Source organism: Myodes glareolus, chromosome 3 (genome assembly GCF_982192425.1).
Source record: "Myodes glareolus chromosome 3, mMyoGla1.1, whole genome shotgun sequence".
NCBI lineage: Eukaryota > Metazoa > Chordata > Mammalia > Rodentia > Cricetidae > Myodes > Myodes glareolus.
Genome location: NC_142028.1, coordinates 64188003 through 64206073, shown reverse-complemented (window position 1 = coordinate 64206073; position 18071 = coordinate 64188003). Strand labels below are relative to the sequence as shown.

At 42.3% G+C, this 18071-nt stretch overlaps 1 protein-coding gene and 1 pseudogene across 1 annotated transcript in view; one reads left to right on the top strand and one right to left on the bottom strand.

The window, feature by feature from the left end:
• Snrnp40 (small nuclear ribonucleoprotein U5 subunit 40) overlaps positions 1-18071 on the top strand; it is a 35386-nt gene that overhangs the window by 11973 nt on the left and 5342 nt on the right. The window contains exons 5-8 of the mRNA XM_048434240.3: positions 5429-5551; positions 10357-10477; positions 15834-15916; positions 17042-17103. Coding sequence (XP_048290197.1) covers positions 5429-5551; positions 10357-10477; positions 15834-15916; positions 17042-17103 — 389 coding nt within the window. The remainder of the gene's footprint in view (positions 1-5428; positions 5552-10356; positions 10478-15833; positions 15917-17041; positions 17104-18071) is intronic.
• LOC125400311 (protein MIX23 pseudogene) lies at positions 2186-2812 on the bottom strand (annotated as a pseudogene).

The window sequence follows — 18071 nt, the reverse complement described above, 5'->3', positions numbered from 1 at the left end:
TTTCTGTGATATCCCTACTAAAGATAACCCTTCAGTCTCGCTGATGCAATGCCAGACAAACGCAAGCACAGAGAGGAGCATTCCTGTGTTTTTCACAAGTGCCAGGGTCACAAAGCTTAAGGAAAATCTGAAAGAGACTAAAAAAGACATGACAGATTTAACACAGAATTCCAAACTGAATCTTGGTGTCTTTTTGAAAAGGGCCAGTGGGTAGTGGTTAAGCTTGAATGGTGTTTGAGTGCCACGACAAACACGTGTCTTGGTGGTTTCTTTCTGTTGATGGCGCACAGGAGTTACATAAGAAACATTTGTGTGGACAAACACTAGGAGGTGCTGGGGAGATGAGTCACTAGTCAGCACTCCCTCTAAAATGAATTTAGGGAAAAAAAATTCTTTTTCAACTTTTCAGGAAGTTTGTGATTATTTCAAAATTTTTTAATTATTTTAATCAAACTTTAAGTGACTACCGTACCTTTTAGGTTAAAAACAGATTGGCGCCAGGCGTTGAGGCACACGCCTGTAATCCCAGTACACAGGAGGCTGAGGCAAGAAAATGGTGAGTTTCAGACTAGCCTGGGCTACATAGTGAATCTCTGCCTCAAAAATAAGGGACAAAGATTGTTTTGATCTGTGTAAAGATTATCTGTTGAGACAAAGTTTCACCATATATGTGGGCGCTGAATTATCAAGGCTTTGACTTCCAAATCAGGAAGTCTGAGTGTGTTCTGACAGTTGCTCAGCTTATGTCTGTTTAAAAAGAAAGGGAAAGCACCCTTTGCTCAGATGTCTCTCCTATAGACTCCTTTACTTGAGATAAAATTTAAATTCACCACTGAAATCTTAAAAAGCTAGACGGGGCTGTGACTCAGTGTTACCCTTGCCTAGCATGCGCAGGGTCCTTGGTTCAGTCTCTGTCACTTAAATTAAATAAATCAAAATTAAAGTGACTTTGATACCCAGACATCTCCTCATGCCCAAAGAAAGCAATGAAGTCATTCTTGTTTCCTTCCTATATTCCAGCCCCTGGCAACCTCTAGCTTGTCTGTGTTTCTGGACTTTCCCTACAAATAAAATGAGGCAAGCTACAATCTCAGTGTCTGGGGGAAATCTCAAATTTGAGTAGCTAGGCTACTTTTCTGTGCAGTGTGGAGAATGATCTATGACAGCCATACCTTCGGTTCTGAATGAGTGAATTTATTAAGTACATAGCAAAAAAGCAAGTATAAAAGAACAAATAGAAGGTAGCACAAATAGCAAAACATCCTCAAATTAGTTTCTAATGGCCAGTAGAGATGCTTGAAGTAGCCTGCTTGAGAAAGCAGACAAAGGTAACACTATCAAATCAGAGCTTACACAAACACCCAGCAGTAGCTGGGCATTGGTGCGACATGCCTTTAATCCCAGCACTTGGGAGGTGATCTCTGAGTATGAGGCCAGCCTGGTGTACAAGAGCTAGTTCCAGTACAGCTAGGGCTATAATAGAGAAACCTTTTCTTGGGGGGAAAAAAAACAGAAAACAAACAAAAAGCCACCCAGCAGAAATCAGCTGGGGAAGTTGAAGCACTCTGCTGGAGAGCCCCACTGAGCTTTCTCCCTGGCTTCTCGTTCCTGCTACAGGCACTTTTGTATCATGGGATAATAGTGGCTCTGTTGGAATTGGTTACCTTCTAGCAGTTCTCAAAGGCATAGGATTTAATTCCCTTAGCTGCTGCTGTTTCCCTGTCTCCCCATTACAGAGCCAGCTTGATCCTGGATTAGGGTTTGAAGGAGACAACAGAGAACCTCTCCTCTCCCGGAGTCCACTTTCCTCAAGTACACCACCATGTACCAATTTAACATTAAGGCCACGTGGTAAAACAGTCTCATTTTTTTCAGGTGGGGTAAAGTGCTCTTTGTCCAAGCATGGGGACCAAAGTTTAGATCCCTACTACCCAAGTGAAAAAGATGGTGGACCTGGTGGCCTACTGTAATCCTAGTGCACTGGCAGTAGAGACAGGGAATCTATGGAACAAGCTGCCTTATGAGACTAGCTGAAATGGCACACTCCAGGTTTAGTTAGAGACCCCACTATAGGTGGAAGTGACTTAATATTAATTATAAATGCACGGCCAATAGCTCAGGCTTGTTACTAGCTAACTCCTACATTTATGTTAGCCCATTTTTTTTCCTCTTGTGTTAACCCATATTTCTTTTTTTTTTCAGAAAATTATTTTAATAGTTACAAAACATTTGTACAGAATCAGTATAAAATAGTAATTGATTATTATAATTATGAGAATTGGCCTGCTGGCTCGGAGACCATCCCCAGGAGCCCGCCCTGATGTGACGTCTGTCACGCTTAGTTGATGAGATGACCCAAAAAAAAAAAAACCTCTACTCATTCTTTGGAGGCTTGAAGTGAATTCGGCAGCGTTCATTAAACACCTTCCAGCTCCTGTCATTTACCACTTCTTCAACATTTAGTTCTGATTGCATCCATTTCAACTTTGTCTGTTCTTTTCTAAGCTGCTTTAATAACGTTAAGTCATCCAGGTTCTTCTCTCTTTCTTCTCGGAGACTTTTTACTACTTCTGAGGTTTGGGCTATACAGTTCTTTATAACTCTGTCCCTACTGACATGAGCTGCCATCAAAGACTCATAAAGCTGTTTACAGGTTTGGCTGGCATCAATCTTCCCTGCAAAGGAAGCTGTTCGAACCGTAGTGTTTAATTCATGTACTATTCTGTCATCAATTGTCCTCATCACCTTGAGTAATTCCTGGAACTCGGCAAACTCTTCACAGTTCACACCGCCACTGGGCGCCGCCATATTGGACCATTAACCCATATTTCTTATCTACACTTTGCCATGTGACTTGTTACTCTCTTGCTTCTCCCTGCATCTGCTGGCGACTCCTGACTCCACCAACTCCGCCCTTCTTTCCATCATTCTGTTTGGCTCTCCCCCAACCTTATCCTGTCCAGCTGTTGACCAGTCAGCTTCTTTAATAAACCAGTCACAGTGACATATATTCACACAGTGTAAAGAAATAACCCACACCTCACCTCAATATATAAGGAGAGGTATATGTCAACCTTTGACTTCCACAACCACATTCATAAGATTTTTTATATCACACATACATAGCTATACATCACAGATACATACTACACACATGTGTACTTTTTTCGCAGATGAATGTGGTGCTACATTACTGTGGTCATTGTGCTTGTGTGGGGGGGGATTGGGAAGATAAGGAACTCATGGGTTTTTTGGTTTAGTTTTTTGAGACACAAACTTACTGTGTAGACAAGCCTCACCTCAGAACTTTTGTTCCTCCTGTCTAAGCCTTCTGGGTGCTGGGATTTCAGGTGTGTTTTGACACTTGAGTCTCACCATGTTGCCAAGCTGATCTCCTGATGTGTACTGCAGTGCCTGGCTCTTTTTGTTGGGGTTGGTTGGTGCGTTGATTGATTTCCAGTCAGGGACTTACTGTGTAGTACAGACCAGCCTGAAATTGAAAGTGATCTGCCTGCGTCAGCCTCCTGGGTGCTGAGATTGTAGGCATGGCAGCCTGGGTTACATGGCGAGTTACATATAGAGCTATATAGTAAGACCCTGTCCCGAAAAGATAAATAATCTCATTATTCTAATGAGTAACAGTGGTTTTTGTGGTGGTTTTGTTTGTAGCTTTTGTTTTGTTTTGTTTTTTTATTGTATTTACTTTTTGAAACAGGCTCTCTATGTCCCCTATGTAAGCCAGGCTCCTCTTCCCCAGCATTAGACTCATAGGTGAACTGCTGTGCCTGTTTTTTCGTGGGTGCTGGGGATCTATCTGAGCCAGGTACTCATGTATCTAGCAGATACTTGATCAATTGAGTCATCTCGCTAGCACCTTCCTTCCTTTCTTTTTTAAATCTCACCTGTTTGTTTATATGCACACCATGATGAGCATGTGGAGGCCAGAGGACAGCATGGAGGAGTCAGTTCTTTCCTGTCATGTGGGTTCCAAGGATCAAACTCAGGTCATCAGGGTAGCTAACAAGCACTTTTACCCTCTGAATAGTTTTTTGTTTTGTTTTTTAGATTTATTCATTATGTACAGTGTTTGGCCTGCATGTATGCCTCCTGGCCAGAAGAGGGCGCCAGATCTCATTACAGATGGTTATGAGTCACCATGTGGTTGCTGGGAATTGAACTCAGGATCTCTGGAAGAGCAGCCAGTGCTCTTAACCTCTGAGCCATCTCTCCAGCCCTAGTAGTTATAGTCCTCTTTTGGGGTTTTTGAAACAGGATCTCACTCTTGCCTTAGTTGGCCTATACCTCACTCTGTGGTCTTACTGGCCACATCTTGGGAGTAAGGTTTATCCCATTTCTTTACCTGTTTGTTAATTCACTGTTTGTTTTGTGTATATGGTATGTGTATACGTATGTCTCAAAAAATAAGGGAACATATACCTATACACACATGTATATACACACACAGATACTTGAAGTAAGCCGGTAGAGAAATTTCTATCTGTGGGCATGTTAACTGGTTTTTTTCACACTTTAGGAGGTTTATGGAGGGTTTTGTTGTTATTGTTTTTGGGTCTTTTGTTTTTGTTTTGTTTTTTCAGGTGTTGAAACAGGCTGCAATTGGCCTAGAGAGCCCTTGGGCTTAAGCAGTTGACAAACTCAGCTTCTTCAGAAGCTGGGAATATAGGTGCACGTTGTTTTTCCGCACTTCACTAGATCTGAGCCAAGCTGTGGAGTGAGAAAAGTGATCCTCACTTCATAAGATACTCTAGTTTCATAATGCAAGCACTGGAGACAATAGTTAGATCAGGACAGTTTATGTTACAGCCTTTCAAAGTGAAGCATCGACCCAGAATGGCAGCAGTTTATAAACTGAGCTACACATGATCCTCTTAATAATCAGAATTACAGTTTTAATTATCATCTAGGTCTTATGGACACTTGCTTGTGCATGGTTTATCTGTACATTTTTCATACTAACTTTGATTGTTTAAGGTTTATTTTTATTTCATGTGTATAGGTATGTTGTCTGCATGTCTGTCTGTGCACCACTTGTGTGCCTGGTGCCTGTGGAGGCCAAAAGAAGGAGTCAGTCAGATCCTTTTAAACTGACTGTCATGTATGTGCTCGGAATTGAACTTGGGTCCTCTAGAAGAGCAACCAGTGCTCTTAGTCACTGAGCCATCTCTCCAACCCCCACCCTGTTTATTTTAAAGCTTATCAGACATGTGTTTGACCTTATAGGCAAACTTAGCTGTTTAGTAGTTCGATGCCTTAAATTTGGGTGGGAAAGTTTGAGATGGGGAATAGCTGAACTGCCAAGCAGTAGCAAGAGCCCAGTGTTTCTGTTCCTTTGAAGGTGGGTGTGAGGGTGTTCTGTGTGATTGCTCCTGAAAAGGATGTTACTGATGCTGCCTGTTTTCTGCTTCAGCTCTGGGACATCCGCAAGAAAGCAGCTATCCAGACATTTCAGAACACTTACCAGGTGTTGGCTGTGACCTTCAATGACACAAGCGATCAGATTATCTCTGGTGGAATAGACAATGATATCAAGGTACGGTTCTTGATATGTATTTACCTTTCATGTGTATATATCAGAAGCTAATCTTTCTAAAGTTTTGAGATTATACAAGGTTGGCACTAATGCCAACTAAAAAGAAGATAGTGACTTGAAACTTACTTTTTTGTCCTTTTCTAATTACTTCCTAAATCAAAGGTTACATATAAATGTATATCGACTTGTATAAATGCCATCAAGGGCCAGGTGGTTAATAGGATATGTGCAATCCTTGGGTGGAGGGGAGCTGTGAAAATTACAGAATATGGCCAGATTTGATGACATACAACTTTCAATCCCAACACTTTGGAGGCAGAGATAGGCAAATCTCTATGAGTCCAAGGCCAGCCTGGTCTACAGAGTGAGTTCCAGGACTGTTGGAGCTTACATAGAGATCTTTTCTCGAATAAAGAATATAGAGTGTATTATTCCCTGACTAGACATTTGTTTATTCATTTTTAATTACATTTATTTCTGTGTGTGGAGGTCAGAGAAGAATTTGCAGTCAGTTCTCTCCTGTCCTGTGAGTCCCAGGGATTGAACTCATGGTGTTGACCTTGGTAGCAGGTACCTTTACCTGCTGAACCCTCTCACCCAACAGAAGACACGAACGATCACTTTTAGCTTTTTGCTATAATGAGACAGGGTTTCTTTCGGTAGCTTTGGAGCCTGTCCTGGAACTCACTCTGTAGACCAGACTGGCCTGGAACTCACAGAGATCCACCTGCCTCTGCTTCCTGAGTGCTGGGATTGAAGGCTGTGCCACCACCGCCCAGCCAGCTTCATCACTCTACCAGTTAGTACAGTGCTTTCCAGAGCAGAGATGCGGCCCGGGAATTACCGGATACTGCTTAGGCACATGAAAATGAGCTAATGTCATAAAACCATGATGCTTTTACCCTCTTTAAGATACTGCTTGGGGGGCTGGAGAGATGGCTGAGAGGTTAAAAGCACTGGCTGCTCTTCCAGAGAACCTGGGGTTCAATTCACAGCACCCACATGGCAGTTCACAACTGTCTGTAACTCTAGTTCCAGAGGATCCGACTCCTTTACACAGACATGCTGGCAAAATGTGGTTGCACATAAAATAAAAATTAAAAAAAAAAAAAAGAGATACTGCTTGGGGGCCAGGTGGTGGTGGTGCACGCCTTTAATCCCAGCACTTGGGAGGCAGAGGCAGGCAGATCTTTTTGAGTTTGAGGCCAGCCTGGTAAACAAGAGCTAGTTCCAGGACAGGCTCCAAAGCTCCAGAGAAACCCTGTCTTGAAAAACCAAACAAAAAAAAGATACTGCTTGGGACAGTGAGTGGGTAAATGCTGTTCTGCTTTATGTGGTGGAAGGAGAGAACTGACTTCTGCAAGTTGTCCTCTGTCCTCCACATGTGCATGCTATTTAGAAGCCTGTGTCTGTGCTCCAGATAGATAGATAGATAGATAGATAGATAGATAGATAGATAGATAGATAGATAGATAACTGAAAAATTAAAGATGCTACTTTGGTATGTGCCTGTAAAAAAAATTTTGCATAGATTTCCTATGGCTATCAAAAACTCATCTCTTTAGTCTCTAGTAGCATGGGAAGGCCAGGACAGGAGGATCACAAACTTGAGAACAACCTGGGTAACCTGGTTGTAAAAACAACCTGTTTGTAAGACTTTGTCTTAAAAAACAAAACAAGGGGCTGGAGAGATGGCTCAGTGGTTAAGAGCACTGCCTGCTCATCCAAAAGTCCTGAGTTCAATTCCCAGCAACTACAGCTCACAACCATCTATAATGAGATCTGGTGCCCTCTTCCGGCATGCGGGCATACATGCATGCATGCAGGCAGACCACTGTATACTTAATAAATAAATAAATCTTAAAAACAAAACAAAACCGGAAAACTGGTAAATAGCCACAATGTAGGACAGCCTCCCGCCCCCAAGGTTACAGTGTTGTCCTCTGTGCCAAGTCCCATCTCTGATGTCTGTCAACCATTGAACTCTTTGTCCTGTAGTTCCTTTCCAGGATGTTTGGGACTTATGGGTGTGTAGCTTTTAGGGAACCAGCTTCTTTTTAGTTGTGAGAATTTGATTCTTCTGTCTTCACCACAGGGTCAGACAGACAGAAGAAGACTTCTTACTATAAACAGTGTGGGTGCTGCTGCTGGGCCTTCTGTGCATCACAGTGCAATGTAGTCCTAAGGTCTACCTGGTCCTTGTGTAGTTTACTGTCTTCTCAGAGGCGTGTATTATCCCTTCTCTTAGGGCGGGGTCTCTGCAGAGATTAAATCCTAGCCATTGTATGTTAATATATACCAGTTTTACTCTGAAATTTGAACTTATCTCAGATATGAGAAACATAAATATAGCCCCATGAATACAGCAGTTAAATTTAGCTCTGTGTTCTAAAATATTCTTTCCTATGTTTTTGGAAAGTGTCCTGATTCTCATAGCCCTGCAGCCTTCATCTTTCTAAAATAAGTCTTGGTTTGGAGTTCTCTTGTTTTGTATGTGTAGCTCTGATTGACCTTGAACTCACAGATAGTCCTCTGCCTCCTGATGCTGAGATTAAAAGTGTATACCACCACGCCTGGCTTATTTTGCTTGTTTGGAAAGTAGGTTCTCAAACTTGCCATCTTTCCATCTTAACTTTCTGAATGCTGGCATCGTAGGAATGTATTTAAACATTCAAAGTGGGTTTTTTTAGGGGTGTGTGTGTGTGTGTTTATATCCTTTAGGAGCAGAAGAGGATGTCTGATCCATTCAGAGTGGGGTTTTTTAGGGGTGTGTGTGTACATCCTTTAGGAAGCAGAAGAGAGTATCTTATTCATTCAAAGTGGGTTTTTTTAGGGGTGTGTTTATGTACACACATCCTTTAGGAGGCAGAAGAGGGTGTCTGATCCATTCAAAGTGGCTGGGTTTTTTTCTTTCTTTCTTTCTTTGTGGGTTTTTTTATTATTATTTTTTTTTTAGGGGTGTGTATGTACATCCTTTAGGAGGCAAAAGAGGGTGTCTGATCCCTTGGAGTTAAGTTAATGTTAGTTGTTTAGACACTCGATGTGGGTACTGGAAAATGACCAAGGTTGCTATGTATCAGCTGCTCTGGAGCAGGAGGTTCTCTTAACCACTAAGCCCCTTCTCCAGCCCTAATATTCAAATGTTTACATCAGTACATGCACCTAACTCCTTTCTGAATACTAAAAAATAACATGCTTTAGAGGACGTCAGATATTTTATTTATTTAGAAAAATTACATGGCAGTAAGTATCAAATGAAGTTTTTTATAATACCAATGACCTTCACAAAATTGCTAATCTTTTTCCTTTTGACATCCAGACTATTTCTGTTCCTGTTAATGTTTATTTTTACATATTTGCTTAATCGCCTATTATGTAAATATTTTTATATTTTGGCTTTAGAGTTATTTTTAGGAACTGCTCAATAATATTTAGAGCCTGCCATGTACCAGGCATATGCAAAGCATTCCTATTTGTCATCTTTCAGAATGGGAGAGCAGTTGCCTAGCATGCTTGAGGTCCTACGTTCAATCTCCAGCATTACTAAAAGTATAAAAGACAGACAGAATATATACAGATACTGTTGGGGCTGGTGATGTAATCAGTGGTAGTGCGCAAAGCCCTGGACTTGAACTTCAACGATGAACAAACAGCCAAGGGCAGAACTCCTAGATAGATACTCTTGTGTCTGCCTTCCAGAGGAGGCTCAAGGGGCTCTTTGCATGAATATACTTTTCATTTTCTTTTTTCTAAACATACATACATACATATGTACGTACATACGCATTGTTTCTATATACATATTATAACATAAGATGAAAAATCTTAACTGTTTTCTAGTTTCATGTTTACTCTATATAATCTTGGGCTTTGTTTTCATTTTGTTTTGTGTGAATCAGTTTCCTGATTGTGTCCCTGCTTGGCCTGGCACTTGCAGCAATCCTGCATCTGTCTCTAGTAATGTTCTCACATACATCACTGTGCCTAGCTTTGTCTACACGGCCTCAAATGCATTAGATAGCTAAGGGTATTTTTGAGCTTCTGATTCTCCTGCCTCTCCTCCCAAATGCTAGAAATCAGGTGTCCTGAGGTTTTTTGTTTTTTTTTTTTCCAAGATAGGGTTTCTTTGTGTAGTCCTGGCTGCCCTGAAACTCATTTTGTAGGCCAGGCTGGCCTCAAACTCAGAGATCTGCCTGCCTCTGCCTCTCAAGTACTGGGATTAAAGTCATGTGCCACCACCACCTGGCCTTTGTGGTTCTCTTGAGATGGTCTCATAGTCAAGAGAGTCAAGCTGGTCTCAGGTTCAAAATCTTCCTCATCTGCCTCCTGAGTGCCGGAATTAGACATAGATAAGTAAGCCTGGCATCTGGTTATATAGTTACTTTTCTTTCTTTTTATTTTACACTTTATTTGATGTATATGAGTATTTTGCTTGCATGTGTACATATATGTGCACCACATGTGTGCCAGTGGTCAGAGAAGGCACTGGTTTCTCTGCAGCTAGAATTACAATTGTGAACCACCGTGTGAATGCTGGAAACCAAACCCAGATCCTACACAAGAACAACAAATACTCTTAACCTCTAAGTCATTTCTCCAGACTCCGGTGTGTTTGGCTTATTTATTTGTGGCCTTATATGTGCTGGAACTGGCTCTGTAGACCAGACTGGCCTTGAACTCACAGAGATCTGCCTGCTTCTGCCTCCTGAATGCTGGGAGCTGGGCTTAAAGGTATGCACCACCATACCTGGCCTTTCTCTACTATTTTCAGTTTGAATCCTGAGTGCAGTTTTGTGTTTTTACAGGTTTGGGACCTGCGTCAAAACAAATTAACCTACACCATGAGAGGCCATGCAGATTCTGTAACTGGCTTGAGTTTAAGTTCTGAGGGATCTTATCTCTTGTCCAATGCAATGGACAATACAGGTAACTTTTGAGAACAAAGATGTTCTGGGACTAGTGTTTATTGACCCTAAAAGTAAGGGTTGGGGGGCTGTAGCACAAATTCTAATTGGTCTTAATAATAATAACCTGGAATCAGATGTCAGGGTAAATGCTGAAAGATCAACAAAGTAAAGGAGCCAGCCATTAGAGAGACATTACCACTACTCATACCAAAGCAGGCAAGATCCTGACTCTGTGACTCCTCATACTGAATACTCTGAACTCCTGTCTCCTCCCACCTTATATTCCTCTCTCTGCCCAGCCATTTCCCTTCCTGTCTCCATCTCCCTAGTACTGGGATGAAAAGCATGTGATCTCAAGTGCTGGGATCACCTTTATTTGAGCTCTGTTTCTCTTTTAGACAGATTCAATCCTGTGTAGCCCAGGTTAGCCTTGAACTCACAGAGATCCCTCTGGGTTAAAGTGTGTGTCATCACTGCCTGGCCTCTATGGCTAACTAGTATGACTAGCTCCACACTCTGATATTCAGAAAGCTTTGTCAGATCACAGACAAAATATTACCACAGGAGTTAGTATTAAATAATGTGTACTGGGAAGCGGTGATATGGCTCAGCTAATTAAGCTGCCTATATTCAGACTAGATTATTTGAGTTTGCTCCTGGGACTCCCATACTAAAAGGAAAGAGTCAACTGGGCAGTGGTGGTGCACACCTTTAATCCCAACACTTGGGAGGCAGAGGCAGGCGGATCTCAGAGTTTGAGGACAGCCAGGGCTATAAAGAGAAACCCTGTCTTGAGGATGTGGGGGAAAGGAGGGTGTCAGTTCCCACAACTGTCCTAGACCTTCATGTGCATTACATAGTGCATGTGCTTCTTCGCTTATTCGCTCAGTCTCCTTCCCTCATGTGCACACACTAAATAAATATATCTGTTAAAAATATTTTTATCAGGAGTCTGGGGATAAATAGTAAGAGAGTGCTTGCCTAGCATGCATGCAGCCCTGGGCACAATCTCCAGCCACACAGAAGGATTAGATGGAAGTCCAGGACAAAGGGAGGCTGACATTTCCCTGTCAGCTAGAGGACAGTTTAGGTGAGGTGATCTAGAATCCAGGACTCTAATCCCAAAGCTCCTGTGTAGTCTGAATGATTGTACACACAGCGTTTCTCCTCCCTGTGATTCAGGCATTTCTATGTAGGTAAAATTATAGAGGGCTGGATTTTCCCTTGCTGTTATACAGTAGTCTTTCTGTGCACTATGAAGAAGTGTCACTGTGATTGGTTTTTTTTAAAAAAAAAAAAAAAAAAAAACAACTAAACGGCCAGTAGCTAGGCAGGATTTTCCGGGCAGAGGGAATGCTAGGAAGAAGGGCGGAGATGGCAAAATAGGAGGAAGCAGGAAAGCAGGATGATGAGGTAAACCAGCGTTGGGGCAGCAATAGGTTAATAGCAATGGGTTAAGTTATGAGAGCCACTTAGAAACAAGCTGAATGTATTAGCCTAGCCTTCATAGTTAATAAGAAGTCTCTTTGTTATGATTTGGGAGCTGTCTGGGGGACAGAGAAAGACTCAATACACATAGCACCCAATGTGAGGCACCAAATGAAGCATTTATCTTTTTGTTTGTTTGTTTTGTTTTGTTGAGGCAGGGTTTCTCTGTATAACTTTGGAGCCTGTCCTAAAACTCACTCCGTAGACCAGGCTGGCCTTGAACTCACATGAGATTCACCTAAAGGTATGCACCACCACTGCCCCTAATTATTCTTTATCAATAAAATCTCAGGAATCAGAGATCAGAGTAAGAACCTGAATGATCAGAGAAATAAAGAAGCAACTACAGACCTCCCTACTCTCATTCTTTGATCCAAAAAAGGTGGAACCCATCCCTAAGCCCTGCCTTAATACTTCCTGTATCTACTATTCCTCAGTCCTCCAAAACCTCTGTGGTTAATTTTGGTCAGCTAGTAGCTAACTCCGCCCTCTGGTTCAAAGCAAATTTTAATTGGTAGTCTTGGGAATGTCAGAATGAGATCAAAATATCACCCCACACTCTTCAGCTCTGGTATGCTGTGAATCCAAACAGGACACAAGAAATTTTGGCTGGCCATTTCTGGGTGCTCTTCTCTGACAATGCCTTCCCTCTCAATAACATTGATATGAGACAAAGTCCTCAAGAAAACACCTCAGTGTTCTGGATTTATAAGCACTTTCTCTTGCCCTTTCTCTGCTTGTTTTAGGAGGGTGGGCTTATTATGATAAAACAGAGAATAGTGAGTTTGGAAATTCCCTTGGTATATAATTTCATAGGCTCGTAGGAACTAACACACTTGTAACAAAATTGGTGCTGGGCATGTAATGGATACTTGGCAAATGTTTATTTGATGAATAGGCTTCTTTACTTCCTGATTATATTCTCATATTAGTATCAAACTTTGCTGTGTAGCTGACCTTGCTGTATAATGGCTCTCACCACTAGTGGGTGATTATATGTGTATCCTCATCTCAGTGGATTTACCTTTTGACTAGGTATTCTGACAGTAAAGAGCATGAAGGTTTCCTAAATAACTATTAAAATGGTAAGAATTGTTTGTTATGGTTATTTTTGAAATAGGCTTATTTTTTAAAAAGCTCAGAGTTAACCTCAGGCAGATCTCTGTGGTCTGCAAAGTCAGTTCCAGGACAGCCACGGCTATTACACAGAGAAACCCTGTCTCAGAAAGGTTAGGCTAGATCACAGTGGCAAACTCAGGAGGCAGAGATAGGCAAATCTCCGAGTTCAAGGACAGCCAGGTCTGCACAGAGAAACTCTGTTGAGAAACAAAAAAAAAAAAAAAAAAAAAAAAAAGGAGCTGGAGAGGTGACTCAGCAATTAAGAGCACTGGCTGCTCTTCCAGAGGACCCAGCTTCAATTCCCCACATGGCAGCTCACAGTTATCTGTAACCAATTCTAGGGAATCTGACACCCTAATACAGACATACATGCAGGCAAAACACCAATGTACTAAAAATATTTTTTTTAAAAAAAGGAAGAAAAACAAAGTTTACCTCAGCTACATAGTCAAGGTCAGCCTGGGCTTCACAAGACTGTATCAAAAAAAAAAAAAAAGCTGATGTTTTTGTTGTTGTTTTTCTTAATTTTACAGAACAGGAAGCCAAGACGTAGTCTCATTTTAGCCTAGCATTACAGTTACAAAATTAGATTCAGAGTTTCTGTTTTCCGAGGCAAGAATGTTTGGTAGACTACAGAGAAACCCTATCTCAAAAAACCAAAAAAAAAAAAGAATGTATGGTAGAACACTCACTTGGCATATGTGGGGGCCTGGATTAAATCCCCAGGACCTTAGGATGGGGACAGTATTGTATGTCCTGGGGTTGGGGGACAGTGTTGTGTGTCCTGGGGTTGGGGGACAGTGTTGTGTGTCCTGGGGTTGGGGACAGTGTTCATATGTCCTGGGGTTGGGGACAGTGTTGTGTGTCCTGGGGTTGGGAACAGTGTTCATATGTCCTGAGGTTGGGGACAGTGTTGTGTGTCCTGAGGTTGGGGACAGTGTTGTGTATCCTGAGGTTGGGGACAGTGTTGTGTGTCCTGGGGTTGGGGACAGTGTTGTGTGTCCTGAGGTTGGGGACAGTGTTGTTTGTTGTAGGAGACCACGTGTTCATTTCCTGGCTGCTCAACCCCAAAATAATCACACAGAAACCATATGATTTGCCGTACTATTTGACCAATAGCTTCAGCATATTTCTAGCTAACTCATATCTTAAATTAACCCATCTCCATTAATCTGTGTATCGTCATGAGGCTGTGGCTTATCGGGTAAAGTTCCAACGTCTGTCTCCAACAGGACTACGTGGCTTCTCTGCCTCCTTTCTCCCAGCATTCAGTTTAGTTTTTCCTGCCTACTTCTGTTCTACCCTGCTATAGGTCAAAGCAGTTTCTTTATTAATCAATGGTAATCACAGCATACAGAGGGGAATCCCACATCAGTTGTGTGTCCTAGGGCTGGGGAACAGTGTTGTGTGTCCTGTGGATGGGGATGTTTGTATATCCTGGAGACGGGGACATGTGGGTATCATAAGGATAGTGTTCATGTGTCCTGATTCTCATTGTGGTGGTTTCTTGCTATATTATTCAAGTTTAGTCTGTCAGAGTGCCCATCAAGTTGAAGGAAAGGTTGAGTATTTGCAGATGTGCATCACAGCAGTCAGTGGTGTTTAGATTCTTAAGAGTGAGGAGATGGCTCAGTTAATAAAGGACATATGTAAAATCCAGACATCTGTGACCGTAGCACTGGAGCTCACTGGCCAATCGGTGAGTGCTAGGCTCAGTGAACCCTGTTTCAAAAAATAAGGTAAAAACTGAGCATGGTGGTTCATATTTTTAATCCCAGCACTTGGGAAGCAGAGACAGGGTGATCTCTGGGCGTTCAATATCAGCCTGATTAATCTACATAGAGAGTTCCAGGCCTAGGAGGGCTATAAAATGAGACCCTGTCTCAAAAAAAAAAAAAAGAAAGAAAGAAAAGAAAAGAAAGAAAGCAAATAGTTTATTTAATGTATATGAATGTTTTGCCTATGTGTATGTATATGCACTGTCATGCTGGTGCCCTCAGAGGTCAGAGAGGCATTGGCTCTCCTGGAACTGGGGTTACAAGTGGTTGGTTATGAATCACCATGTGGGTTCTGGGAACTGAACCCAGGTCCTCTGCAAGAACATGTGCTTTTAACCGCTAAGCCATCTCTCAAGCACCAAAATATTTTTTTTTAATTAAAAAAATTGTTATCATATTGAGACTTTGCTGAATGTGATTCTGAATTGGCAGAGGAATCATTTGGAAAATGTTTTGTGATTTTGTATGTTTTATGATCTGCCTCACTCTCCCCCTAAAACTGCGTGTGGGGTGTGTGTATGTGTGTGTAAGGCAGACAAACACAGAAAGATTTAACGATATTGTTGCAGTTCCTATGTCCTTGGCTCTCCATTCTCTGTGCCCTTAGCTTAATGAGGAGGATGATTATTGGTGATCCCAGCTTTCATGCACTTTATTCCCACTGGAAGAATGAAAGAGCCTTATCTTTCGGGTGGGGTGGCACACACCTTTAATCCTAGCACTTGGGAGGTAGAGGCAGGTGGATCTCAGTGAGTTCGAAGCCAGCCTGGTCTACAGAGTGAGTTGCCAAACAGTCAGGGCTGTTAAACAGAAAAATCCTGTCTCAAAAAAAAAAAAAAAAAAAAGGAAGAAGAAGTCAAAAAGAGCTTAAGCAATTAGTATTGTGTCATGTTGGACCTCCTTAACCAGGAGACAGTATTTGTTACTGACATGGAAGCTGCTGGCTTGTAGTTATGTTTGTTGCTTGATTGGCTTGGATTTGCTTTGTAGTGCGTGTCTGGGATGTCCGGCCCTTTGCTCCCAAAGAAAGATGTGTGAAGATATTTCAAGGAAATGTGCACAACTTTGAGAAGGTGAGTGGTACCTGTCCATTTGCTCTGAGGAAACATTATCGTGGGTGATGCTAAGGGTAAAGAGTTGTTGGCGCTCTGAGGATGAGTGAAGTCTGGTAGCCATCATCATGGAAGCCGCCCTCTCTCCTGCCTCAGCGTCCGTGTGCTCTTCCAGGAGCAGGCTCCGCGTCTGCCTCAGAGTCTTTCTCACCAGAGGCGGCTCTGATGCAGTGTGTTGGAGAAGGCAGCCGCAGGGAGGGATCGCACTGGGCCTGTCCTCATCCGTAGGATTTGTGACTTCAGTGTCTGTGGACCCCGACTCCCATTGCTGTTCCCAGATACCTGCTGTTGGAGCCGTGGGTCCATACCCATTCCCCTTGTAATCACGATGGCCTGAGTCCAAGAGAATTTTTCTCAAATCCTCAAGTACCTGATCAGCTCTTTTGGAAGCTGCTTTTTTTTTTTTTATGATTGAGTTTCTTAAGAGATTAATGATTTTCTTTTGAGAGTTCACAGATTGTTTTACCCTATAAATCAAATCTTATTTTTGTTGGGTTTGGGTTTTTTTTTTCAAGATAAAGCAAAAGAATTTTTTAAAAAAACAAAATAAAATTTTAAAGCGTTTGAATGAGGATCAAGATAAGTGGTGCCTTTGTTTAAAGACAGAACAAATTTTTGTTGCCAGTTTTGTTTTTAATAACTGTAGGTTAAGCATTTCTGCGTCTAGTTTCTTGTGTGGTATAAAATTACAAAGCAGGCTGGAGAATTGACTCAACATTTAGAGCACTGGCTACTCTTGCAGAGGACCAGGACTTGACTCCCAGCAACCGCCTGGCAGCTCACAGTTGTCTGTAACTCCAGTCCCAGGAGATGTGATGCCCTCTTCTGGCTTCTTCAGTGACCAGGCATACCTCAGGCGCACCTGCAGACCAAACACCTAAATAATACACATAGAATAGTGAGATAAGTATTTAACGAAGAATGAGTAAAATTATAAAGCATGCTGTTCTGAGCAGGAATATATTAGCTGATACTCGTTCTGGGGAGACACTCAAAGCCTAGTAGAAAATTGAAAGTCAGTTGACTCCTAGTATAGCAAGGGGAGTTTGGCTTATTAACTGTCTTGTACATCCCTGCTCCTTACAGAACCTCCTGCGGTGTTCTTGGTCACCTGATGGAAGCAAGATAGCCGCAGGCTCAGCGGACAGGTAAGGGCTCCTGGTGTAAGGTAGAGAATGACGTGGCTGTTCGGGTCTCACATTTAATGTGTGGATGTGAAGACAACAGGCGTCCTTACCCATGTGACTAAGGGACGCCCTGTGAAGCACAGCGACCGCTCTACTCTCTCCAATACTACGCCTGTAGCGCCCATGCTACTACAGGTCAGTACGCAAGCCGGGAATTGGGCCTGGAGATTTAAAAACACACACACAGACAGACAGAGAGAGACATGGTCATCCTTGATACAAGAATGCCAACTTTATTTGCGCTCAGGGGCAGCTTATGCTGTGCTCTGGCCACACGCCTTTGTGTCAGCCCAGCAATTGGTCATAGCTGCCAGTGTGGACGATGATTTAGAGCCAGATCTGGGCTTGGTGGAAAGGGCCAGCATTGCTAAGCAAAATGAGCTGGATGTTTCCGCCAAATTAATAAGCAGGGCTTTCTTTTTTTTTTTTTAAATATTTATTTATTTATTATGTATACAATATTCTGTCTACATGTGTGCCTGAAGGCCAGAAGAGGGCACCAGACCTCATTTCAGATGGTTTTGAACCACCATGTGGTTGCTGGGAATTGAACTCAGGACCTTTGGAAGAGCAAGCAATGCTCTTAACTGCTGAACCATCTCTCCAGCCCCAAGCAGGGCTTTCTTATGTGAATTTAAACTGGTTCAGGGCCTTATATTGTGAATGAGGGAGAGAAGGGAGAGAATTCACCATCGGATGCTGTTGTTTTTAGTGTCTCTGGTGATATGTACTTGGGAGGAAATCAGGTGGAATAGGGAATCTGAGGGCCAAGGGCAATGGGCTTGTGGAGACTCCTGGAAACTCCATGGTAGAGGCACGTAAGCAGGGTTCTTCCCTAGCTCATAGCTTTCAGCACAGTTAAGGATTCCCTATGGAGATATGCTTGAAAATTTTTTGGTTTTGTTTTTTCAGAATGTGATCTCTCTTGA